Source organism: Anopheles moucheti, chromosome 2, assembly GCF_943734755.1.
Source record: "Anopheles moucheti chromosome 2, idAnoMoucSN_F20_07, whole genome shotgun sequence".
NCBI classification, from domain to species: Eukaryota; Metazoa; Arthropoda; class Insecta; order Diptera; family Culicidae; genus Anopheles; species Anopheles moucheti.
In genome coordinates, this window is record NC_069140.1 from 9037047 (window position 1) to 9059453 (window position 22407).

The following is a 22407-nucleotide window of genomic DNA, read 5'->3' on the forward strand; positions in this document are numbered from 1 at the left end:
GAGAAATACCCAATAAGCTGATGCGTTAACAAGGGGTGAATTTGTTTCCAGGCAATCGCGAACAACCTCGTGAAAAGGTAAACAACTCAGCCAAGTGTGTGGGGAAGCGTTATGCCGACGAGACTAAAACTAAGTCGCACAGTGGACGGGAGCCCGTAATACAACGGAAGGAACGATTATAAATGGCAGGTCTATTTTTCTTTTGTGAATTACCCAAAATAAAAAAAAATAAGTACAACAAAAAAACACACCCCATTTGCCGTAACTGGCTGGGCGGCGTAGAAGCTTCGGCAATTGACAGATGGATGATGCAGCCCATACGTTATTCATGGTAAAGCGGAAAGTAAAGGCTGTTAAGCGGGACTGGCGAATGCTGGCAGGATCCGGCAAGGCTCTTATTTGTTGCGTTCCTAGAAATTGTAAGTATACGCTGCCTATACCTTCGACAATTTTGTTAGCAACATGAACCTTTTCCATTCTTCATCTTCTACAAGGACGTTAATTGGAACGAAACGAAAAGGATCGCCGAAACGATTATGTTCGGTACTGTGCTACTGTGCTGTACTACCGATCGGCTAAGCACATGCTTTTGTTTTGCTTTCGCTAGAAAACTGTTACAGCAATAATCAGCAAGCATTATGCTTTCACTTTGCTTTCCAAAGGACTTATATTACATTTTCAAAAGGAACACTTAAGAATGATTTATGTTAACCCCTCATGTCTTTATTAATAATTAGTGCCCGATGCTTAGCAACTTCGCCGTTTCACAAGGGTTTTCGCAACATCTAACTCACGAACCGGATGAATCATAGCCGCACGTTGGCTGTTCAATATCCCAACCGTACTAGCATCGATTATCGAAGCGCACATCAACAATATCTGCTATCGGAAACCACTTAAAATTTCTAGAATGTGTGCAAAGTACAATAAAATAAAAGCATTCATACCGGCAGTATACAATGTGCAGGAGGGAAATTATGCATCGATCGACCACCACTTGCGCGTGGGAATGTGCATTCGAAATGACTATGAAGTACGCACCACCACCACGTTTGAACGGTCCACAACGTTGGATGGTCGCCAATTATGGGATATTAATTGCTTTCCATTGAAATGGTACTATGGGTCCGATCCGATCCGACCTTCTTCCCTGTCGTTTGATGCTACTTGCGCCATTGATTATGTTGCCGCATTCCATTTTGAGTGGACTGTTTGCTCGTGTGCCATCGGCCACTCCATTACTTTGCGGTTCAGATGCGCGGTACAGTGTGATTCATCCGAACACAGCGGTTTGCTAATGAAGCGTTTATCATTTCTGCCTCGTCACACGCTGCGTGTGGGTGTGTGTCACTTCGTTTGGACTACAAAAGTCAGTATGCAATCCGACACAGTTCACCGAGTTTATGATGTTTGGCTAGGATGGAGCGCGAGCGCCAAGCCAAGCATTTAACGTGAATTTTCTCTAATGACAATACACATACAAATCAGCCCACTCGGCGATACAGGGCGATAAATGGTATAAAACCACCGTGTTTACCGATATCGTTTCGGCTACAATGTTAATCCGTACAATATACGCTGAGCTTGGAAAATAAAGCCCTCCCTAATTGACGAGCGAGTGTGTTTGCATAGGTGCTTACCGGCTCTGCATCACAAAGCACACACATGGCTTATAGATAGGTGGCCAGCGAACGGAGCAAAAAAAACCGTCGACAGTCACCATTACAAACGTTAATCGACTCCCCCGCACGCCAAACCTCTGCCCCACCAAACCCCTTTTCCTCTGTTTGTGCTATTCTCGACGCATTATCAACACATATACCCTCCATCTTCAGGTTCCCACTCCATCCAAACAAAGGCCTCACACTCTCGCGCTGCCTGTATCACACATTTCGAGGAAAAGTAAATGTCAATCAAGTTCCTCTTTTTCCCACCCACGCGTCCAGCAGCATCGGCTTTTCCTCGACTCAATCAACGATTTGACGGTTTGAAGATAGCCTCCATTGCCCCGCGCGAACGTTAATGGTGGTCCATAAAAACCGATTGCTTGTCCATCGAAAACCTACCGGAGTGGGAACTTTGGTGCGTGCCACTCTCCCCCAAAAAAGCCCGAGTGCATTTACATGCCCCATTGGGTTCATCGGTACTGTGTGTGTGTTCGTGTGAATAGAAATAGAAATGTCGACATTATAGTGCCGAAGAAGCCGTACCAAGGCGCCACCGTGATTGGGATTCCGTTTATGTTAAAGCATAAAATCATCGAAAATCATCGTTAGGTAAATGAGAGCTGGTTTCCGCACCACACGGTGGTGGTATCTGCATGTAAATCGTATCGATTTGACTGTCAAAGTGACATCTAATGTGACGCCATGTTGTTGTGACCATAGTGCCTAGTAAAGCTCGTGCTGTGTGGGAGTTGCCAGTAGCATCGTAAACTGTGTATTTTAGGCGGAGAGCGAAGCTTTATGATACGGGATCAAATTTAGCAATGAGACATAAACATGGTGCAGTTTTGATGACACTCTAGGGTGACGTATTCAATGACACGATATTATGACATCAACGAGATGGACAAGAATATTTATGTTGCTTTTTCGTGTGTTATTCGCTACTGTCTTGAGTTTTGATGCAAATTCTAATACTCGTTCCTCGATCGTTCCCTTTATTCATTATGAGTTCAAAAACCACGTGTGATCGTCTTTCGCTTTCTGGACAGAAACGATCGTTTGATGAATTACGAATAATATTCCAGTTATTCGAATAAATAAAATATTCTTATGATCCAATAGTTGTAGCCTTTCATTAATTAGCTTATTTAGATCCTTCAATTTAATAACAAAAGCACAATAAAATGACATCACAATGATCACTTATAAATTGAGGACTATCCGACTAAAATCAATCAAAAAAATAATTTTGATTTCATAGAAACTTTTTGTCGACTAACTCGACTTAATCCACTCCTGTCAAATGACTACTATGTAAACGTATCACTGATGGTGTATTTAAAAAGAACACGACAAATTGAGTCAAACCCTGATTGCAATTAAGGGTTAAGATGAGGGTTGGCAACAAACAACATTTGTTCAGGACAAAACTAATTGCAACAATGAACAGGAGGTGTAGTTATTATACCAAGTTGCGTATAACTTACGAGATTAATTATAGCATACTTACTAACAGTTCGTGTGCACGTTTCGTTCGAAGCACTTTCATCGGTAATGATTGATCAAGGGTGAAGGAAAAAGTAACACCTCGTTACCAACGACACATCGTAAGGTCGTTTGCAGTTTTTAAACGCAAAGTTACCGTACGAAGCGAATGGAGAACGTTCTCAACTCATTGTGGCAGTGAGGCAGTAAACTTTATGGGGAGTGTCTGCCAGTCATTATTTTTTCTCACGAAACTTACTCACGGTACGAAAGTGCAGACGGCGGCACAAACTATGCCGGTTCATATAATGTCTTTAGAATATTACTTCTAGATGCTTAACAAGGCCTATAGAGCGTCAACAAAAAAAAGAACAAATGGAGCACTTTCTATTGAACACAAAATACCTCCAGTAGCACATGCGAACCAGAGAAAATAGAAAGAAATATTAAAACTAAATGATTATATCGTGCTTGTGGATCGTATACTTCACAGGAAAAAAAAACTTTCCTCACGAGACCACATACTTTTTTGCATCCTTGAGCCAATTACATCGCAAGACCATAGCAAAGAAAACAGAAAAAATCGATGCTATGAATGAGTGCTATGGTAGGTGGAAGCAAAACACCACTACACCGACCCATGTAATAACAAAGCACTAATATAGGGCAGAAAGCTCTCAAACGCGTGCGACTAAACAACAAATACCACGAAGTGATACTACCGGCCAGTCACTATTGTGGCCTGGGAACGGGCGGAACAGCTGCCTTCGGGGAAACCCTACTCGATGAAATTGATTGTAGGCCTGCGCTTAAATTGCAGTCAAACACGCTCAGGCAACCAGGAACCAAAGGGAAACACACAGCAGCCCCTTTAATGGGAAGTTTTCCATCGTCAGCAGGTTCGCGGGTTTTCCCATTTTCCCAACGGCGGCTGCAGGGTTGTGTGACTTGATTGAGTAACCATAAATTCGAAGCGTTTAATCGGGCATTGTTTGGTGCGATAAGAATCAATCGACCGAGCGCGAACCACTCGGAAGTTGATCCAGTTCAAGTTGCTCTTTCATTCAATAAAGAGGTTAATTTATATGAAATAATAACGGCATAGAAACGGCAGCAGTGGGTGTTTAAAGCAGGAATCTTTAATATGCTATCGTTTCGTAACAGCTGTCGATTCTGTAAGTTGAATTATATGATGAAATGCGTTAACCTAGAATCCCAGGAGCCGAAATGAATAAATGTTCCCGCGCGAAATGCAGAATTCAATTCCCATTCTATCTCTGTTCACGCATTCACCGTGTGACCGTATATGCAAGAATTCGAACAAACCAAAAACGGCGTTAGTTGCAGAATTCGGTCCTCGAGGGCCCGCCAATAACTGGCGGTAAATTCAATTATTTATAGTAAACCTAATTTCGCACAACCGCACATCGTTGAATAATTGAATTTAATTTTATGACTAGTGCTATAGGCCGAGGACAGAAGTAGAATGTTTAGCAGGATTTCGAATTCGATAGATCCAACGATTTAAGCGGATTAAACGAAAGTTGAAAAGACTCGTCTGCTTCAATTCTCACTTAACCTGTGCGTTATAATTGAACCATGGAACATTATTGATACGAACTGTAGCTCCGTAACATACGGTCACTTGTTAGTTCAAAATTAAAAAGTAGAAATTGAAAGAGATAACTAAATCTGACTACGAAGGTGTACAATATATTTAAAAAAATACTTAAAGGGAAAGGATGGCTAGTTGCAATGTTTATTTCTTTGTTTATCCCTCAATACCAAAAATACCTATAAAAAATTATAAAGAATTCTTGATAACTTAAATCTCCGGAATTTAACGAAAATCCCCGAAAATAAATTCGGAAATATGTAACATTCTTATCAATGTTTGCATCGCAATGTAATTGAAACATCATCCATAATGTGGATTACATATCTGGTGTCACACTGCTTACCTGAAAACAGGCATTTCGGTACAAACTCTGATTCCAGTAATTCCAACGCCACCGCTCCGGTAACACACGGCTAGTGCTTGAAATGAATATATTATTAACGGTTGACCAAACCCTAATTTCATTACACTTCACTCGTACCGGTGTTTACCAGCTGTCCAGAAATGTCCAGCACTGGAGTATGATCCTTTCGGTTCATTAGAGAAGCACCAGAGTTTGTCTCGTTCCCCTTCCTAACAATCATCTGTGCCTGCCCCCGCACTACCACGCTGTGAGTGATAACAGAGGTGTGATGCTAACGGAAAGATAACACATTAAAAATACCCGACCCCGATCTCCGGGAAGGAAACCTTTTCCGGGAAATGCCTAGCTCACACACAGGCTGTGTCCGGGTGTTTCAGCATATGGGTGAGTGGATGTGGATCGTTTTAAATAATTTAATTTTGAATCCGTTTGCTCCATTTTGTTCATCATCGATGGGGGAGGATGTGTGTCTAATGCAAACTAAAAAAAAGGGATTCGCAACGCTTGTTTGCACTACTGTAGACCACCGTAATATCCTTTGGGGTCAGGTAGAAATGTGCAAAACAAAAAATAGGGTCAGAAGCATTTCTGTTCCTTCTTATCTACAGCGAAAAGGGTTTATTTACGTGCCGTTCGCTGGATACGATTGCATTAACCGGTAGCGGTAAAGCAAACCAATTGTCTATCAATTTAAAACCAACGGCTCGGAAAGGTTTGATAAATATTTCACCAAAAAAATATTGATATTTAACCTACCTAGTAATAACTGCTAACGATGTAATCCTCCTTCCTTACACGATCGTTTGGAACCATTTGAGAACCATGAACATCACAATCTACCGCAAAACGACGTAGACGAGCACCTATTACGCATTAATGTGGACGCCAGATTTTACTATCAACGTGAGATTGAAAGTTCCGTTTTAGCAGACTTCAAATGAGTTTACGCGCTTTATGAGGGCAATGAAACATATTACGTGCTTCCATTTACTGCCTATCGGTACATCGTTTGGATGAGGGATAAAAGCTGTTATAAAATTCATCGAGTGTTAAAACAGCCATAGTGCCCCGTGAACGATCATCCCCCTTCTCTACCCCCATTGGGCAAAAAGCTCCTCCCTGCCGCTGTTCCATTAATTGATTCTTGCGGTTAAGGCTTAAAGTTAACCACCATAGTAAGCCTGCATGATTTGTGGCCAATACTTTTAAAGTTCCTACCGCACCCATCGCGGAAGATCCTCGTTTGCCAGCTTCAGAATGGATTGTGGAGCTTAACAGTGCTCGCCGGTAGAATCGGCGCTAGAATTCACCGACCAGCAGCAAGTCGTGACGATGAGCGTCGAATGTTGTGGCATTCGGGCGAGATAGATGAAAATGGCAAAATTAATGATACTTCAAGAACTTTGACTCATCGCAAAAATATCGATCCCGGGGATAAACGAGTCACGCCGTCCTTCGGGTGGATAGTCCCAAGTTGTAGAGAAAGGTCAAGGTGACCGTCTTTGGCTGCGCCAAGGCACTACTATGTCTATGGAAGAAGCTCGGCAAATATTTGGCAAGCGGGTGAACGGTTCACAATCATGAAATCAAATAGAGTCCCGCTGGCGAGATGCCATCTTCGGGCCGCAAAAAAGGGCACAGAGAACACTGTTCGACCTAAGCTGTGCGAAGTTTTGAGATATTGATTTACTTTTCCACTCTTAAAGTGCACGATAGTAATTTCATATTTAATTAGAAACGCTAAACTTGTTGGAATTGCCCGAAACTTTTGATAGAAGGACTCAAGATGGATAGCACCGCGATAGGCAATACTTTATGCCGAACAAAGGAAATGTACTCTACTCACGCAGTAAAATTTCGCTGTTCATAAAAATCATTTTCACCCACAATAAAATCGGCTGCGAAAGGTCCTAAAACGTAACGATCGCATTCGCATTTGATATAGGGGGGGGAGGAAAAAAGTGCTCGACGCAAACCTTTTCTGTCTGCCATTAACTTTTCACGTTGTGGTGATAAATATTCTCTTGAAACCCGCCAGCGCACGGACGGATCCGTCAGGGTCTTGGGCACAAATTTCCACCGACTTCTCACCGACCCTACGTGCGCTGGTTTGAACGGGAACAACAAAACCTCTTTCCGCGTCATGAAAAATACAGTACAAATCTTTTCCCGTACAACACATTTTAGAATTCACCCGAATTGGAATGATTTCAAGCATTTTTTTGTTTTGGTCCATCAGAAATGCATCTTCCCGAATTTTGCACCATAAACCGTTCAGCGTTCGATACGGTTTAACAATCCCGTGCAAGAGGTAAGCTCATAAAGCTACAGCGGAAAACAACCAACCGCTTTTCCCGCAACCGCCCATATTTACGATAACCTCACCTCGGCGAAGTTTTGTGGATCATTTGCCAGGGCCCATAAAACCGAACCTTCTTTTACTGCCCTGTTTGTGGTGGGTTCGCACCATTCCGGGAAGATACCCGGCGTCTCCCGAGAGGTCTGTCTCTCGACTAATATCGGGAACGTGTAATACCATAGCCCTGCTGTTTGGGTACAAACTTCGGCCCATTTGGTTCATCCTTTTTTTAACGAATTGAATGATAATCATCGCAAAAACATCACTCGAGGGGAAAAAAAGGATGCATGAAAAGCTAGAGCCGCATAAATTGTATCCACAAAACCATCACCGTACCGTAAAAATCATCCACAAACAAATTGAACAACAAATATTCTTGATCCATTTCCTCGGCTCCTCGAGGAGTTGCGAAGCAGAAATCCTGGAACTCACCCAAAGGAATATAGGTTGTATGTTTCCGGTAATCCACTCTCGTTAAATTTCCGCCGCGTTCCTTTAGGGAAATCAGGCGAGGAGGGCATCCCGTACCATCTACCACAGGACGTAACACCGACGTAAAACCAGAAAACACAATCTTCAATCACTCGCGAATAATGGTCGAAGGCATCCGAACAAATCCGGCCGAGTGTGTGTGTGTGAGAATCAAAGCGCGCGCCAACCGCGCAGAAAAGGTCCCAAGCATCCATCAATGGGCCCACGCCCATTTTTGGGACGATAAATGTGGTGATAATTACGCTGTGTTACGTCCGTTTTTTTTTTTCGGGTCAGGTCGGTGAAAATGATGGGATGCTTGGGTAAAAAGCCGATATCAAGGCCGAAACCGAACCAAGCAGACGCATAAAGTCGTACACGGAATTGCAGCGTTAGGGAACGCGCGAAACTACGGCATAAAAGTTTAACTTCGTTTTTTTTCTGTACCTATTGCATCGTATCGCACCCCGCAGCCCGATCATAAATATTTATCATACACTTAAAGGCGAACACATCGGCTACCGAAAAGTATATGACTTAATTGCGTAACTTGTGCGTAAAAAATGCTGCCAAGAAATTTAGTTGCGTGTTGATTTTTGAGTTTATTGTTGTTAAAAATATTTGCTCTATTTCACCTCAATGCCCATTGACTTAATTTTGAATTTCTATCAATTTCAGATTTGTCACCAGCTCGCTATCAACACCTATTGAAATCCCCCGAATGGCGCACGCTACGGACCGCCAAGAAGGACGGAACGTTTACATGAAAGTAAGAAACTATATTATTGTATATTACCAATAAAAGAATTGATTTTTGTACTGTAAGTTATAATATATTAAGCACACTGAATGCGAAAAGTCGAAAACCCCCACTTATTGTCCGCAATCACTGACATTTCTAACTCATTTATGCAACAATTCATGAGGTATGTTGCCTAATGTAATGCAACACTTTTTGCTACATCAAACACCAAACCTACAGCATACATTGATAGATATTTCGCTCACATTCCAATTTATTCCACAGTGACCCTGAACTGTAACGTCCCATTCCATGTTTTTTTTTTCTAGTGAAATATCAAATTTATTTCGCTCAAAAAAGGATGCCGCTGCCAGGGAATACCATCAACCCGGCGTTTTCTTGTGGCGTGCAATGCTCGGGGCATTTTGTGAGTCACGTACGAAATCTCTAGATACTTAAGCGAGATAGATAGCGGGAGTCGTTCCAGGCTGATGCAATAAGCTTTATACAGCCTGATAATACATTCCCGTATAAATCACTTTTGATATTGTTTTAAAGAATTGGAATTGAATTACGTTTATGGATGAGGCACATGAAGGTTTTATAACTTTTTATGTCATTGCAATTTTCTTCACTACTTTTGAACAGAATATATTGAGTTTGTAAGAACATTTAAACCGATTTTAGTTGTTTCTTTTATGAAGGCTGTGTAAAATAACCGAGTACGGCAATGTCCATACACGTAAAAATGTATTTAATATATCACGTCTAAACTTAACCATGATGTGTATGAGAGGTTAAGTGATTCCACCGCAACTACAACAGCGATAAACGAAATGAGTTTCACACTTGATTGTTTGGTCGTCACCGAAAAAAAAAGAATCTTATGCTTTTCTTAAAATAGCATCTTGAAACAATCCCTAATAGACAATTAAATCTGTAGCTGTAGCTGGAATTTTGGATCTTCAAATCTAAGAGAAAAACCTGGTGAAATATAAACCGTTACCGAAGGAAAACATGTTAAAGCCAATTCTGATTAACGCAATAACAATAGCACGCAAAGCGCTGTAAGATGAATGTCTGGCGAAACATGATCCTCTGAAATGATTTTGCTTTTCTGTTTACCTGTTCGAGCGAAATTGCAGGTACGGTAATGATATTCTAGGAAGAAAACAACGATGGGATGGTTTTAAGGCACATTTTGTGTGTGGAAACTTTTTACCGAGATTATTGTTGTAGGTGGAGGTAAGAACGAAAAAGGATAAAATTCACTTCAACAAGTATCAGCTTACGAACAACAGCAGTCTCAAGCTTTTAGAAGTCTGAACCAATACATCGCAAGCGCAAAAAAACCCGATACGCTCTATTTGATAAGACGTATATCACATTGGAGAGGGTATTTATTCATTGTAAGATTTAAAATGACAAGAAAATATGTTCAATTTTACTAATATTGCAAATTTGCATCCTAATGTAACTAAACACGTATGAAAACTGGCAACTCTTTTTGCAAAACTCTTTGACCCATTTGCCGTAGTGTTCCAGTTCAGTGTTTATAACTTCACAATGTATAACTTATCTTTCCTGTATTATGTATGAGGTTAATGATATCATTAACACAAGGTAATCATTTAATCTGGCAACCGTCACGAATCAATAACCGATTAGCAAAAACCCACACACGTCAATGCATTCCTATCGTGGTTCGAATGAATTGCACTTACGGGCATCTGATGATCGTAGGGTGCCTTGAGGTTTTTCGCCCCCCCCCTGTTACTGCATGATGCTACAGAAGGCTCATAAAACGCGAATGTCCCCCAAAAAGTCGTAACCCGCGGCTTAACACTGCCCCCGGCACGGGTGCGTTGACCATTACCTACTGTCGCTACTGCTACTGCTGCCGCCAAGACTTATCAGTAAATGACACACAAGATAGCCTGCTAGATTTGGGTGACAGCGTAGCAATGCGAATTACGGTGATCCGACCGGATCATAGCAATTGTCTCGCATCACCGACACTATCGTTTCGAACATACCAAGCCGGCATATCTCTCTTTGTGTTTCGTCCATCGGCATGCAATAAATGTGCGACGATTATCGCTATCTATTCGGTTCCGCTCCATCCGACGGATACCGCGTGGTATAAATTAGTGACACCTGTCGGGCTGGATTTTCCACCCGCAGTGCAGTTTAGGTGACGACAAGGATGTCGCGCGTGACACTATTCGCGTTCGCGCTACTATTCATCGGCCTGGTAGCCGCAATTCGTAAGTGCAGTGCGAGATTTCTCGAATTTCACACATAGTTATGCCCGTTTTGTTATTCGAGCAGCTAGTGGTTCCAACGGTGGCCGAATTGTTGGAGGATATGATGCCGTCGCGGGACAGTTTCCGTATCAGGTGTCGTTGAGGCGACCACCAAACTTCCACTTCTGCGGTGGTTCCATCATTGGGCCACGGTGGATTTTATCGGCGGCCCACTGCACAATCTCGATGGAACCGGCCGACCTGAACGTGTACGTTGGCAGCGTGCTGCTTGCGTCCGGCGGTGTCTATCACCCGACGATGCGCATCGTAAACCATCCGCTCTACGATCCGGACACGATTGAGAACGACATCAGCCTGATACAGACGGTGGAACCGATCGAGTTCAATGAGGATACGCAACCAATCGGTTTACCGACGACGAATTTGGAGGCCGGTACCGGTGCCACCATTTCGGGTTGGGGCCGATCGAATGTAAGTGACGCGTAGTGTTATCCCATTTCCGATTGGCAGATTGTGCATTGATTTGGACAGTACTATCGTCAATGTAGCTAAAATTCAACTGTATGAAACAATTTAAATGTACAATTACGGTCAGAATTCTATATGTACCAAGTAGTGCTAGAACTCATTATGTCTCCAATTTTAGACGATGGACAATGGAATGGCTGAGGTGTTGGACAACCTGCAGTACATCACGGTGGACATATTGACGATGGACGAATGCCGTGCCGAACGTCCAGGTTCCAACAACATCTTTGACAGCGTTATGTGCGTCTCCAGCCCTGAAGGCCAGGGTGCATGCTCCGGTGATTCGGGTGGACCGTTGGCGTACGACGGAGTGGTGCAAGGCATTGCTTCGTTTGTTCGCGTGCCCTGCGCTACTGAGGTGTCGGACGTTTACGAGCGTGTCTATTCCCATTTACCGTGGATCGCATCGGTCATAGTATGAGGTCGCGGAGGTTTGAAGAAAATATACTTGTGATTTTCCGGAACGGAATTGCCCACGGCTAATAAGAATGTTATTGCATTTCTACTAAACTCCACATTCTTTCCAAACTGACCGGAACCATGCAACTATCGAAATTTGATGGAGAAAAATGGAAAATCGTCATTCCTCAACTTCTTAAAATTACACATTCACTTTCCCATAACCGTACCACGACTCGCACTCGGAAAGAAACTCCCTCGTCGTCAGCGATATATTGCTTGCAACTTTATTACATTCCTCCTTCCTGCCATGTATGACAGGGAAATGTACCGTTATTGATTGAATTTTTTAAAACATTCCCATCTCCCATTTGTTACAGTGACGTTCGTCCTCAAAATGCCCCCAAGTCCTGGCCGAAGGACCAGTTCATGGTTCAGAAGTGAATACCCAACGTATCAGAGCGGAAAGGGGCCAAGCCGAGGGACATTCCAGTGGACGGAGGTTAGATCCACGGGTCGGACCCAACACAAATCAGCCCTTTTCGTAATTGACAAAGGAATACGAGATTACGGTACGGTGGTGTACTGAGCGGGAAACGGAAATTTAGCCAACAAAACAGACAACGGATCGCAAGAAGGAAGGTAAGATTGAGCCCTTGCAGCAAATACGCATTGATGGAGGGCAATGATGCCCACATCAATCTATAAATAAAGTGACCGTTAATGGAAGTATTTGCTTCGTGTGTGTGCTGCATCGAAGCGGCAACCAATATCTCGAGCAAACGGTTTGCGTGGATCGTCTGAACAGCATAATTGATGATAATGCAGCGTGTGCCAAATAATGTAACCGCGTGTACCACTGTGCTACAGAACAGACTAGCGATGCACGCAAAAAATACATTAAGTTACGAAGTTAAATGTGATGGTTCAAACAACGCGACCATGAATTTAATTGTACGAAGACTTGTTAAATGTTATTGCCATGTTAAAGTGTCGATTACACGTACCATAAGGTGTCATACTCCCAGCTTGACCTTGATGGGAAGACAATTATGCACAGATGGCCATACCGTTGCTCTATCAAAATATTCCAATTTCTAACATTACCTCAAACGAGACACCTGTTGCTGGCCGGGACCGTCGTAATGGGCTCCATAACAATAATCATCATTGTAATTACCGTGCGCTAGAAGTCTAGCTCTATGATCTAGCTACATCTTTTCGTGCTTCCGTGCTTACGGGTAGAGAAAAAAAAAAGATCAAAACTCAAAAACCATTTTTTAACGAATCAACTCACGAATTAAACAATGTCGTTGAATAATTGCGGTGCTTAAAACGGGTTTAATTACACATTAAAGTAAATCGCTTTTAAATTGAGATATAAGCTTTAATAAACGCTTTTTTTTTGCTAGTGAGAATCATCTACGTAATCCTCCTGGTGAAGCTAATCTGTAAAGGGAGACATCAATAACAAAAAATCGCCCCCTAAACTTGACCTTTAACGATCTCAGTGTCGAAACGCCGTTGTGCCGTTCTGCGTGCATCATCCGCCAACGGATAATTAATGTGGTTGCAATGAAAGCAAAACCATTACAGACCCTTCGGTTCGGTGTCTGTTCATGCCACCAATCACACGGATGCCATCAACCCCATCCGATCGTCGACCGGGCGCGGCTCCATTGGGGTGCAATCGCGGATTATTGAGAATTGCTCGGATGGTTTCCTTGCCATTACTTCCGATTTACACTTATTCGCTTTTCTCCATTCAATTGCATCCTCGTGGGCTAAAGCGCTCGTAAGCACAGCAACACAATGGGTTCTCCTAATGGTCATAAGTTGTGAAGGGTAAAGCTTTTTTTTCTAGCTTTCTGGTACTCACTGCACTGCAATAACTTTGATAGAGAAGTGAACTTTCGAGATGCTTTATTCATAAGAGATTTACGAAAGGGAGTACAGGTTTCGGTATGCTAAAAAGCTTTATATGATTTTATAATAGTAATTAAATGAAATCATGAAAATTTCCCCAACATTTTCCCACAGTGAGTTTAGTGAAAAGAAAATAAAACGTTTCCTTAACAGACGTTAACGGAAATTATTGATAAGAGATGAGCAGCAGACTGAAGGCACATTCTTCAATCCTATAAATCCTTCCTCCTTATGGCCGTTTATTCACCGCTTTCCCTGAGCCCTGCGTTTGATTGATATCCTTTCCCAAAAGAACCAGAGACAACTGCTAGCGCTACGATGACAATCGACAGTGAGTTGACTGACAAGGCTAAAAGGACAACCGAGCCGGTAAAGGGATCTCTCGCAATAATAACAAAAAAGTGGTGGATAAAAACGAAAGAGAGGAAAAAGTTGAAATGAATCACTAATGGCTTTATAGTGGGAACTTTATGTTTCCTATCACCCTTGCTGCACTTCATGCTTTTGGGTATGCTGTAGTGATGTAGAGCTTTTCCGAAAGCAAGTCAAATGCATCGATAGAGTGTGATTGGGCTAAAAAAAGGGAAAAAGAGGGGGGCGAATCTCTTCACTATGACCACTTCAAAAACAGCTTAAACGGGGGCGAGGTAAAAACAGATATTCTTTCCAAAGAGAACGTAACGTTGTGCAGTCGGTGCAGAAGCACTGGGAATATCGTAAAACAGGAACATTGCTTCTAACATTCAAGGGAGCCATATCTAGGGAGCACCTATTCCGATTTTGTCCTTCTCAATCTCTATTTTCCCACGGGCACACGATTGATAAAGCGTAAAACGTCAAGAAAACTATCAACTGCAGGCGAAATATGGTCGGGTACAACCTTTATCCATTTTGAGCATACACTGGATTTCTTTCCATTTGATCATTCGCAGTTCACGGTTACATGATTCAAAGAGCGAGAAGGAAACAAAGAAAGAAAAGAAAGTACAAAATTAGAGAGAAAACATGTCGTGCAGTTTTCCTGTGTAAAATCACCTTTCAAGCGAATCTTCTTATCGGAAGAATCGATTTACGAAGCGTTTGTCGGTCATGGTAAGCCATCCTCCATATGCAATCGATAAGCGCGCTCGTAGCACAGAATGCTCAGTAATGTACCACACAAAGCGTTCCAGGCCGGATGTGTGGAAATCATCAACGGAAATTGTTTACAGCTCGTACACAAACGCATGGTCCTGCGACCGCTTCGTCGCACAGTCCACATTAATATTGTAATCTTAAGTAGAGAACCATTCTTTTCCCGAACGGCTGTAAGTGTGTGGGAGTGTACACCCTCCCGTTACACTGTGCAACTTAAATCCCTTGACCCCCTTGACAAGAACCTTCGGGCGGTGGTCATGACATTACACCGTGCAAACTGGAAAAAATACCGGAAGTGTGTCCGGTTTGGCGCACTGGATGGACTGGAATGGAAGTTGAAAATTTTCCATCATCTAACGTGCCAGCAAGACAGCAAAGATGTTTCGATTTTTTGAGCAGCGGAAAAGAGAAGCAAAAATACACGTGAAACTTTTAAAAACAGTACCACTCACACTCACGGGTGCACCATTTTGTTTTTCACTTTTGCTGGGAAACCATCTTGTTTCAAGTTTCTGCTCGTGGATTACCGAAACCGATTTAGCATGGGATTAACTTTTCATCATGGGAAGACAAACAACATAAAGGGAAGGTGGTACGGCTTCGATCATCATCGGCGCAAGGCAAATTGGTGAGATGAAGCTTTAAAACAATCAGTGATGGTATGTGTGAGAACGTGTGAGAAGTTGTTGAACTCGCAACTTATGCAAAAATATGAGAAGTTATTGAGCTACTTGATCTTTAAAGTGAATAAAGTCAAGTCGATTATGAAAGTCGACATACTCAGCAAGTTGCTTACCATAATTCAAGTTCAAGGATGTTTTCCACCATGACAATGTTCAATCAGGCGCCGCTCTATGCAAACGCTTCACTAACTCCCACAATCTGTTCGGCAGATTCCCACTCGACTCGATAGAAGTGCCATAAACATTCAAATTTTACCACATAACAATACCAAACAAGCATCAGCTAATGGCGGTGGCGTAAAAGTGTTAGCTTTTACAAGATTGCCATTTTATCGGTGGCGGTGCTTCCATCTCGGCCACAATCTGCATCCTAGCGCCGGTTTTGAATTAAATGGACATGCAAATGGATTGCAAATGGATTGAAAAGCTATCTTAATCCGATCGCTGTGTGTGTGTAGCGCATTATCGTGCATGGTACATCGCAAACCCCAACACAGCCGTGGAAATGATGGCGCTTTATGATGCTGCACGTTTGTCGTGCGCTTGCCAGGTGGAAAAAGGGAGGTTAAATCCGAGCATGTTTTGATATGAGAGGGTATTATGGCACAACGATGCATCCTAAAGTTTAACCCATGACGAGATAACGATTGTTGGATGCTGGTCTGGTCGACTACCGTAACTGGGTGTAAATGTACCAATTTTAGCTTGTTTGCTGCCAAACACACGATCGTTGTGCATGATATTGAAGTAAAATTACTAGTTTTATGTCGGTTATTTGTTGGCGTGGATGGCGTATGTTGGTGCTGAACTGAGTTGGTGCTGAGGGTAAATTGATCACTTTGCAGACATTTTTTTCTACCGCAGTCCGCATTTGTCCATCAAATGAGATGACTTTAACGAATTGATACCTCAAATGATATATAAGTTCAAAAATTTAAAAGAATAGTTTTTGACAAAATTTGGGAAAAATGTTAAGAATCAAAAATGCAGTCCATAGTAACAATGTTTAATTAATACTATTAATAATTAATAGACTGCGCCAACTTAGATGAGTTGAGGGAAACTTTCACCGACACGTGATGCTGCAACGTGATGCCTAATAAGAAGCATGTAAAATCAAGGCATCATAAAGGACGGAGGGAACTTTCTCTCCGTACACTGTTGCACATGCAAGTGTGTGGCACGAGCACAAGTTTTGCCAGTTTTGGGCATGCGGTGTTGCGTATTAACTCTTACCGTAGTACGTGGTGGGTTCCACCGTCCGGCACCAGCTACTAAGGTGAAGAAAGTTTTACTAGCCACCAAAGATTGGCCGTACACAATGCGATTCTAGTGTTTGGAACTATTCTTCAGGCAAAGCATTCATTGTTGGAGCATAGTGCGCGTCTTAACTAGCCACTGTAACAGTGTTTGTGGCAACAGTTCATTTAATTAAATGTTGATTGCAACAATTTACAGATGTTGTAAAGCGATTTGAGTTGATTTGTGCTACATTATTAAGCAGAACTTTTGCAGTTTCGTGATTATTTCTATTCGAATGAAACAGACATGGTTGAATGTCTTTTTTTCTTGCCATATGTTCTATAACAGGCCTCTGATAAATTTTCCATGAAATACGGTTAGCGGATTATGTAAATTGATCGTCTTATGTCGAACAGCACTGATTACCACCAACCACCGCCAATAATCACAAAGTTTTCTGTCGCTCTCAATCTCTAACTCGCGAATCGATATTTGGTACGAATTTACAACAAATTGGGTGACAATTTACGCCAGCCTTCGAAGAAGGCCTTTAAAAGGCAAGCAATAATTTGCAGCGACACAGAGGAATCTAAGGAATTGTTAAGTTATAATCCCCTCCTATTCGCAACACCACGCTGCTGTAAGCTCTGTTTCAACAGGCAACTGGAATTTTTGCTATCGATAAATCGAACACCGAACACCAATCAAATGTTAATGGACGAACGCTCGCGCACTCCGGGGTCCCGTAGTACTGTGATGGTACGCAAAGAAATAATTTCATCATTTATTATTAAAAGCCTGCCGCCTGCCTGACGGGCATGAAGCGTTCGGGCCATATTTTTTCTGCTGTCTAGAAAAACACATCGGGTATAGCTTAAACAAAATAAGCAATAAAGAAGGTAAGGACCGAGATGCTATCGGTGGCGTAAAATTGTTGTACGAGCAGGGAATATTATGTTTTACGTTCCACTTCAGCCCATCCCCAACACACGTGCTCCCTTTCGTAGAGTTGATAGGTTAAGGAGATAATTTGAAACAACACCCAGCATATGATGAAATGTGCGTTGTGCCAGTAGCGCACAGCGAACCAATGTAGTCATTAGAGGGCAAATTGAAGAACAAGTGCGCTCAGCCTTTGCACACTGGATCAGCGATAGCGACTACATACTAGGGAGGGCATAATGATAGGAAGTGGAATCAAATTATGGACTTGCTATTTTATTGCGATTGGTTTTCCACGTTCCCTTCCCATCCATCCCCGGTAGGGAACGGAGAGGTTTACGTTCAAATGAATTTTATATTGCATTACTGCACGGCACGGAAACATCGCGCAATCCAATTTCGTTTCACTGTTTTGCTGTTCGACATAGGTGTAGCAGGGTGTTGATAAAATATATGTGTAATACAGTTGCAATCATTATGCAGAAATTGCAGTCGAACATAGAGTGTTCGAGTGATATATGTTTTAAACCGAAGAAACTGTTACTGTTGCGTTCTGCAACCTCTGAAATTGCAAAAAGATAAAAATAAAAACATTTTATTCGTCATAATATCCTATTCTAGTGTTTAGGGTGGCATTAGTTTACTGTTTACTGTGTGACCTTTCGAATTAAATTGCGAACTAATTAAATCGATCATCGTGCACGATCCTTTATTAGCATGAAGCGCCATCTAGCGTAAACTTCAGTTGATGCACTCAGCATAGTAACCTTTGATAAAGAAATTTTTAAATTTAATACCACGTTTAACTCTAATGTTTTATATCGTCACATTCTTCTGCATTCAACTGACCTTACTCGAATTTTCATTCCGGATTAAATTTTAACCTCAATTTATAACAATCCTTTTACATCTCACAGCTGACGTCTACTTACATATTTCATGCAAGAGAAGGCATCTCTTTTTGTGTCTTGCATCTAAAATATTCAAACATGAAAGATTGCTATGCTTTACAGTCGTGACTATTTTCCATGCATCAAAATAAAGCGATAGTCGGCATTTTGTTCAAATTTCATTTGAAATCCATCGGGCCATGCATTTGCAGAGAGAATGAAGAGTTAAAAAAATAAATTACGGACACAAAAAACACAAACAGGAACCATAAAAAAGAGAGTTGAAAAACTATTCCCTCAGATAAGCAGCAGCTGCACAGCATGGTTCAACACTTTTCCAACAATCGCGGCCAGTCAAATGCATCGTTGAACGATTTCGCAGTGTGCTGCGCTTCAGTCGGTGAGCTGTGGGAAACCATTATTCAAACGCTGCCAGTGAATCCAGAGCCGACGGAAGCAAGATTTATCTAGGAAAGTTCACCTTCGACTCCACTGTTCATTCCGCACACTTGTCGCTGAAATGTCGAACCCCGGAACCACTAAGGCATGTCGATGAAAGGAGATCCTTCTTTCACTCTGCTTCTTCCGAGATGCTGCCCCGTGATGGTATCTTCCCTTTCGCACCGGTGTGTGGGTTTGAAATATGGACTTGCGTGGGGGCGTGGGGGAGTACAACCAACACAAAACCCAATCAATCAAGCTCAGCGGACGTTTGCCGAAGCGTAAAGGGGTTTGCCGACCTCTGACAGACTGGTTGGTTACATCCGCACCAGCCCGAGGCCTGACAGGGCAGAACAACAAAGCGAGCATTCGGGCGAAGACACCTGCCGGAACTGCCAATTTAGAAAAGCACCTGTTCCGGTTTCCATGACAGAGAGGTGGGCAGCGCATCAGATCTGCCAAAGTACCGTGTGGGAAATGATGACCAGCTACATCAGCTGCCTGCCAAACAAACAATTCGCTAGCTTTCTGAGGTGCATTATACCACCACATTGGTTCAGCTCCTAACTCGTTCGGCTGGAGTGAAGTTTGTATGCATGGGATAGCCATTGGTCAACAGTGAAAGTTCATTACATTGCACTTAATTAAGCTAGACGAGATATTTCCACCACCCGTGTGGGAAAGCGAGCATTTCTAGAATACGGTATGCATTAAAAATCAACTCCGTTCTGATTCTGATTAGGCATTAGATATGAACACCATCAGACACATCGCGCCCCATTGCACATCCGTTAAAGTGGCTTCAAAAGATCCACAAAGCAATGTCCAAGAATTTTCCAACCACTTGCAAGAAGTCTCGCTCCAAATTGCACACCCCCAACGGATTCACCACCATTCATCCTGCGAAAGGCTAATGATGGTATGATATTGTATACTTTATGGTTCACTTCACTGCCCCACTTAGGACAACCCACGCCCATCCGCTTGCCTGCGCCGTGGGGACAAGCAGTCCAGTTGGAATTTTTCCTACGGCCAGAGCGTGGTGGTATTTGTGCGGAAGCAAAACAACACTCTATTACCTTCTAGAGTGGGAAAGGCTTCATGAGGGGGACAAGGTTGCAAGCTTGCAGCGATAGTCGACAGATGGTGAGACTTTTCTTCCGGTACTTTGGACCATGAGCTGCATATCTGCACTGTAGAGAGCCACATTTTACGACGCCGGTGACTCGGGTGAAGTTTGATGCAATCTGGCACAAAGTACCGTAGAGATTTTGTAGCAAACCATCAACCGTTTCGGGGGAAAATCGTGAAGTGAAATTCTGATAGTGATATCAACCAACCATTCCGTGCATCAGAATTGGTAGCATTTTAGAAAAGCAATAACTTTGTCTATGGATCGCTTTATACGGTGACAGGATGCAATGTATTGATCTGCATAGGTCTCTTTGCTTTGTTAATGCAAGATAGGGCAAATTGTGCCCAATTAGTTTGTGTAAGGCATTGCTGTCATACATGACATACATTACAGTTTGTTCTCTAGACGCAGGAAAAACTTTTATTATCAGAACTAATTGATATAATGCGATACTCTCTGATTTCTTGCATATTAAATAAAAGAACACGTGATTTTGCCTGTCGTTGACGTCGCTGTGTGTCCACTCTGATTTATTTCCGTCTGTCACTGAACTGTCAAATTTTAGTTTGACTGACAGTTATGTTACGTTTTCGTTTATATGCTATGTTTGGTTGCTGGAGTTTAACCGCTACAGATCATAACTAACGTCCCGATCCTTAACCAAGAATCCCGAGTCAAGCAACCAAAAATTATTACTCATCTTTTTGTTCGATGTAATATTAAACTTTAGGATTTTGATTCCAAAAGAGAACAGGAGTATTTTTATAGTTATTATACGTGTACATATATGAGTGATGTACTGATAGATGACGGGTCCTGTAAAATCCTCCACAATTTGCTTTATCTAGTGTCGAAGGTCAGCAATGACAACAATCATGGTATTGAAATACACGTCAGGGTCTAACAAGTGTTTAGAAGAATGGTCCTGTAACAGTCTAAGGAAACTTCTCGACTCAAAACACCTCTGGAGTCGATCGATGATGAGGCTATGTAGAACTTGTATAGTTCTATTCCTCATATACACTTTGTTCAAGCCACTTTAGAGAGGAAAATGCCCTGAAGGTATTACATTTTATGATCCCGTATTCGTTAAAGGAAAATAACAAATTGATTGGTTAAGTAACTAACTCATCTTGAGATGTTATAATTATTTTAAACACGAGTTAAATTATCATATAACTTATGCTTTTCTGGGACATCAAAAGACGCGGTCAATTATATCGTAATTTAGAATATTTTATATAACTACATTCACACTTTTTCCTTCTGTATTCCTTATGAACAACTCCTTTCATGTACCAACGCTGAGCTAAAAGCATCGCTACAGGAAAAACAGCAGAACAAAGATTTCATCTCCGCTTTACACTTTGATTGAAGCCGGAAAGCATAAAAGTTTAATTGCAGAGCATTGAAAACAGCAACAAAAAAAACAGAACATGTACAATAGAACACCTTCAATCTTGCATCCATCCACTATTTTACACCGGATGCGCCCGGTCTCGAGAGTACTCGGTTGTAATAAAGCTTCATGAGAAATATTTTTCCCCATTTTAACGATCGATTCGGCTTTTAGCTGCTGCTGCTGCTGCTGCTGCTCTTACAGCCACTCTTCTTGTCTGGTGGTGGATGCTTGATTGGAAAGTTTTACGCTTTGCCGTTTGCCAGTTGCCAGTGCTCGGTAAATCTGGCATAAGTTATGTGCAGGGGGGCAATCGAACAATAAGTTACGCTCCATGAATTTCTGCATCCAGTGAGGTGAGGTGGGTGAAAACCCCCCCATTCTCGGTGCGAGAGTTAAATGGTGTGCTGAACTTTACAGCTAAGCTGCTGCAGCTAAGCGATTGCAATAATGATTTTATGTTGCTGTAATGCGAGTGAGCAAAAAAGGCGCACAAAGTTAAATTCCTTCGTTGACCCACTGTAAGTGCACCTTGGTGGTCCAGCAGCAGGGGCAGTACGGAAAATGCACCCGAACGAGCGAACTAGCCACATGTGTCTTACTGTCATACCGGTGCATATGGCAGTTCGCAACATTGTACATTTACGTCGCACGCGCCCTCGTGACTCCTTTGGGGGTCCGCACACTGACGGCTTCTACACATTAATTTACA

General features: G+C 42.3%; 2 protein-coding genes across 2 annotated transcripts in view; one reads left to right on the forward strand and one right to left on the reverse strand.

The window, feature by feature from the left end:
- LOC128298323 (uncharacterized) overlaps positions 1 to 22407 on the reverse strand; it is a 171989-nt gene that overhangs the window by 101822 nt on the left and 47760 nt on the right. The window lies entirely within an intron of this gene.
- LOC128298327 (chymotrypsin-2-like) lies at positions 10913 to 11922 on the forward strand. Its single transcript, XM_053034076.1, has 3 exons — positions 10913 to 10982; positions 11035 to 11444; positions 11620 to 11922. Exons 1-3 carry the CDS (start codon positions 10913 to 10915, stop codon positions 11920 to 11922), a joined length of 783 nt encoding a protein of 260 aa, XP_052890036.1.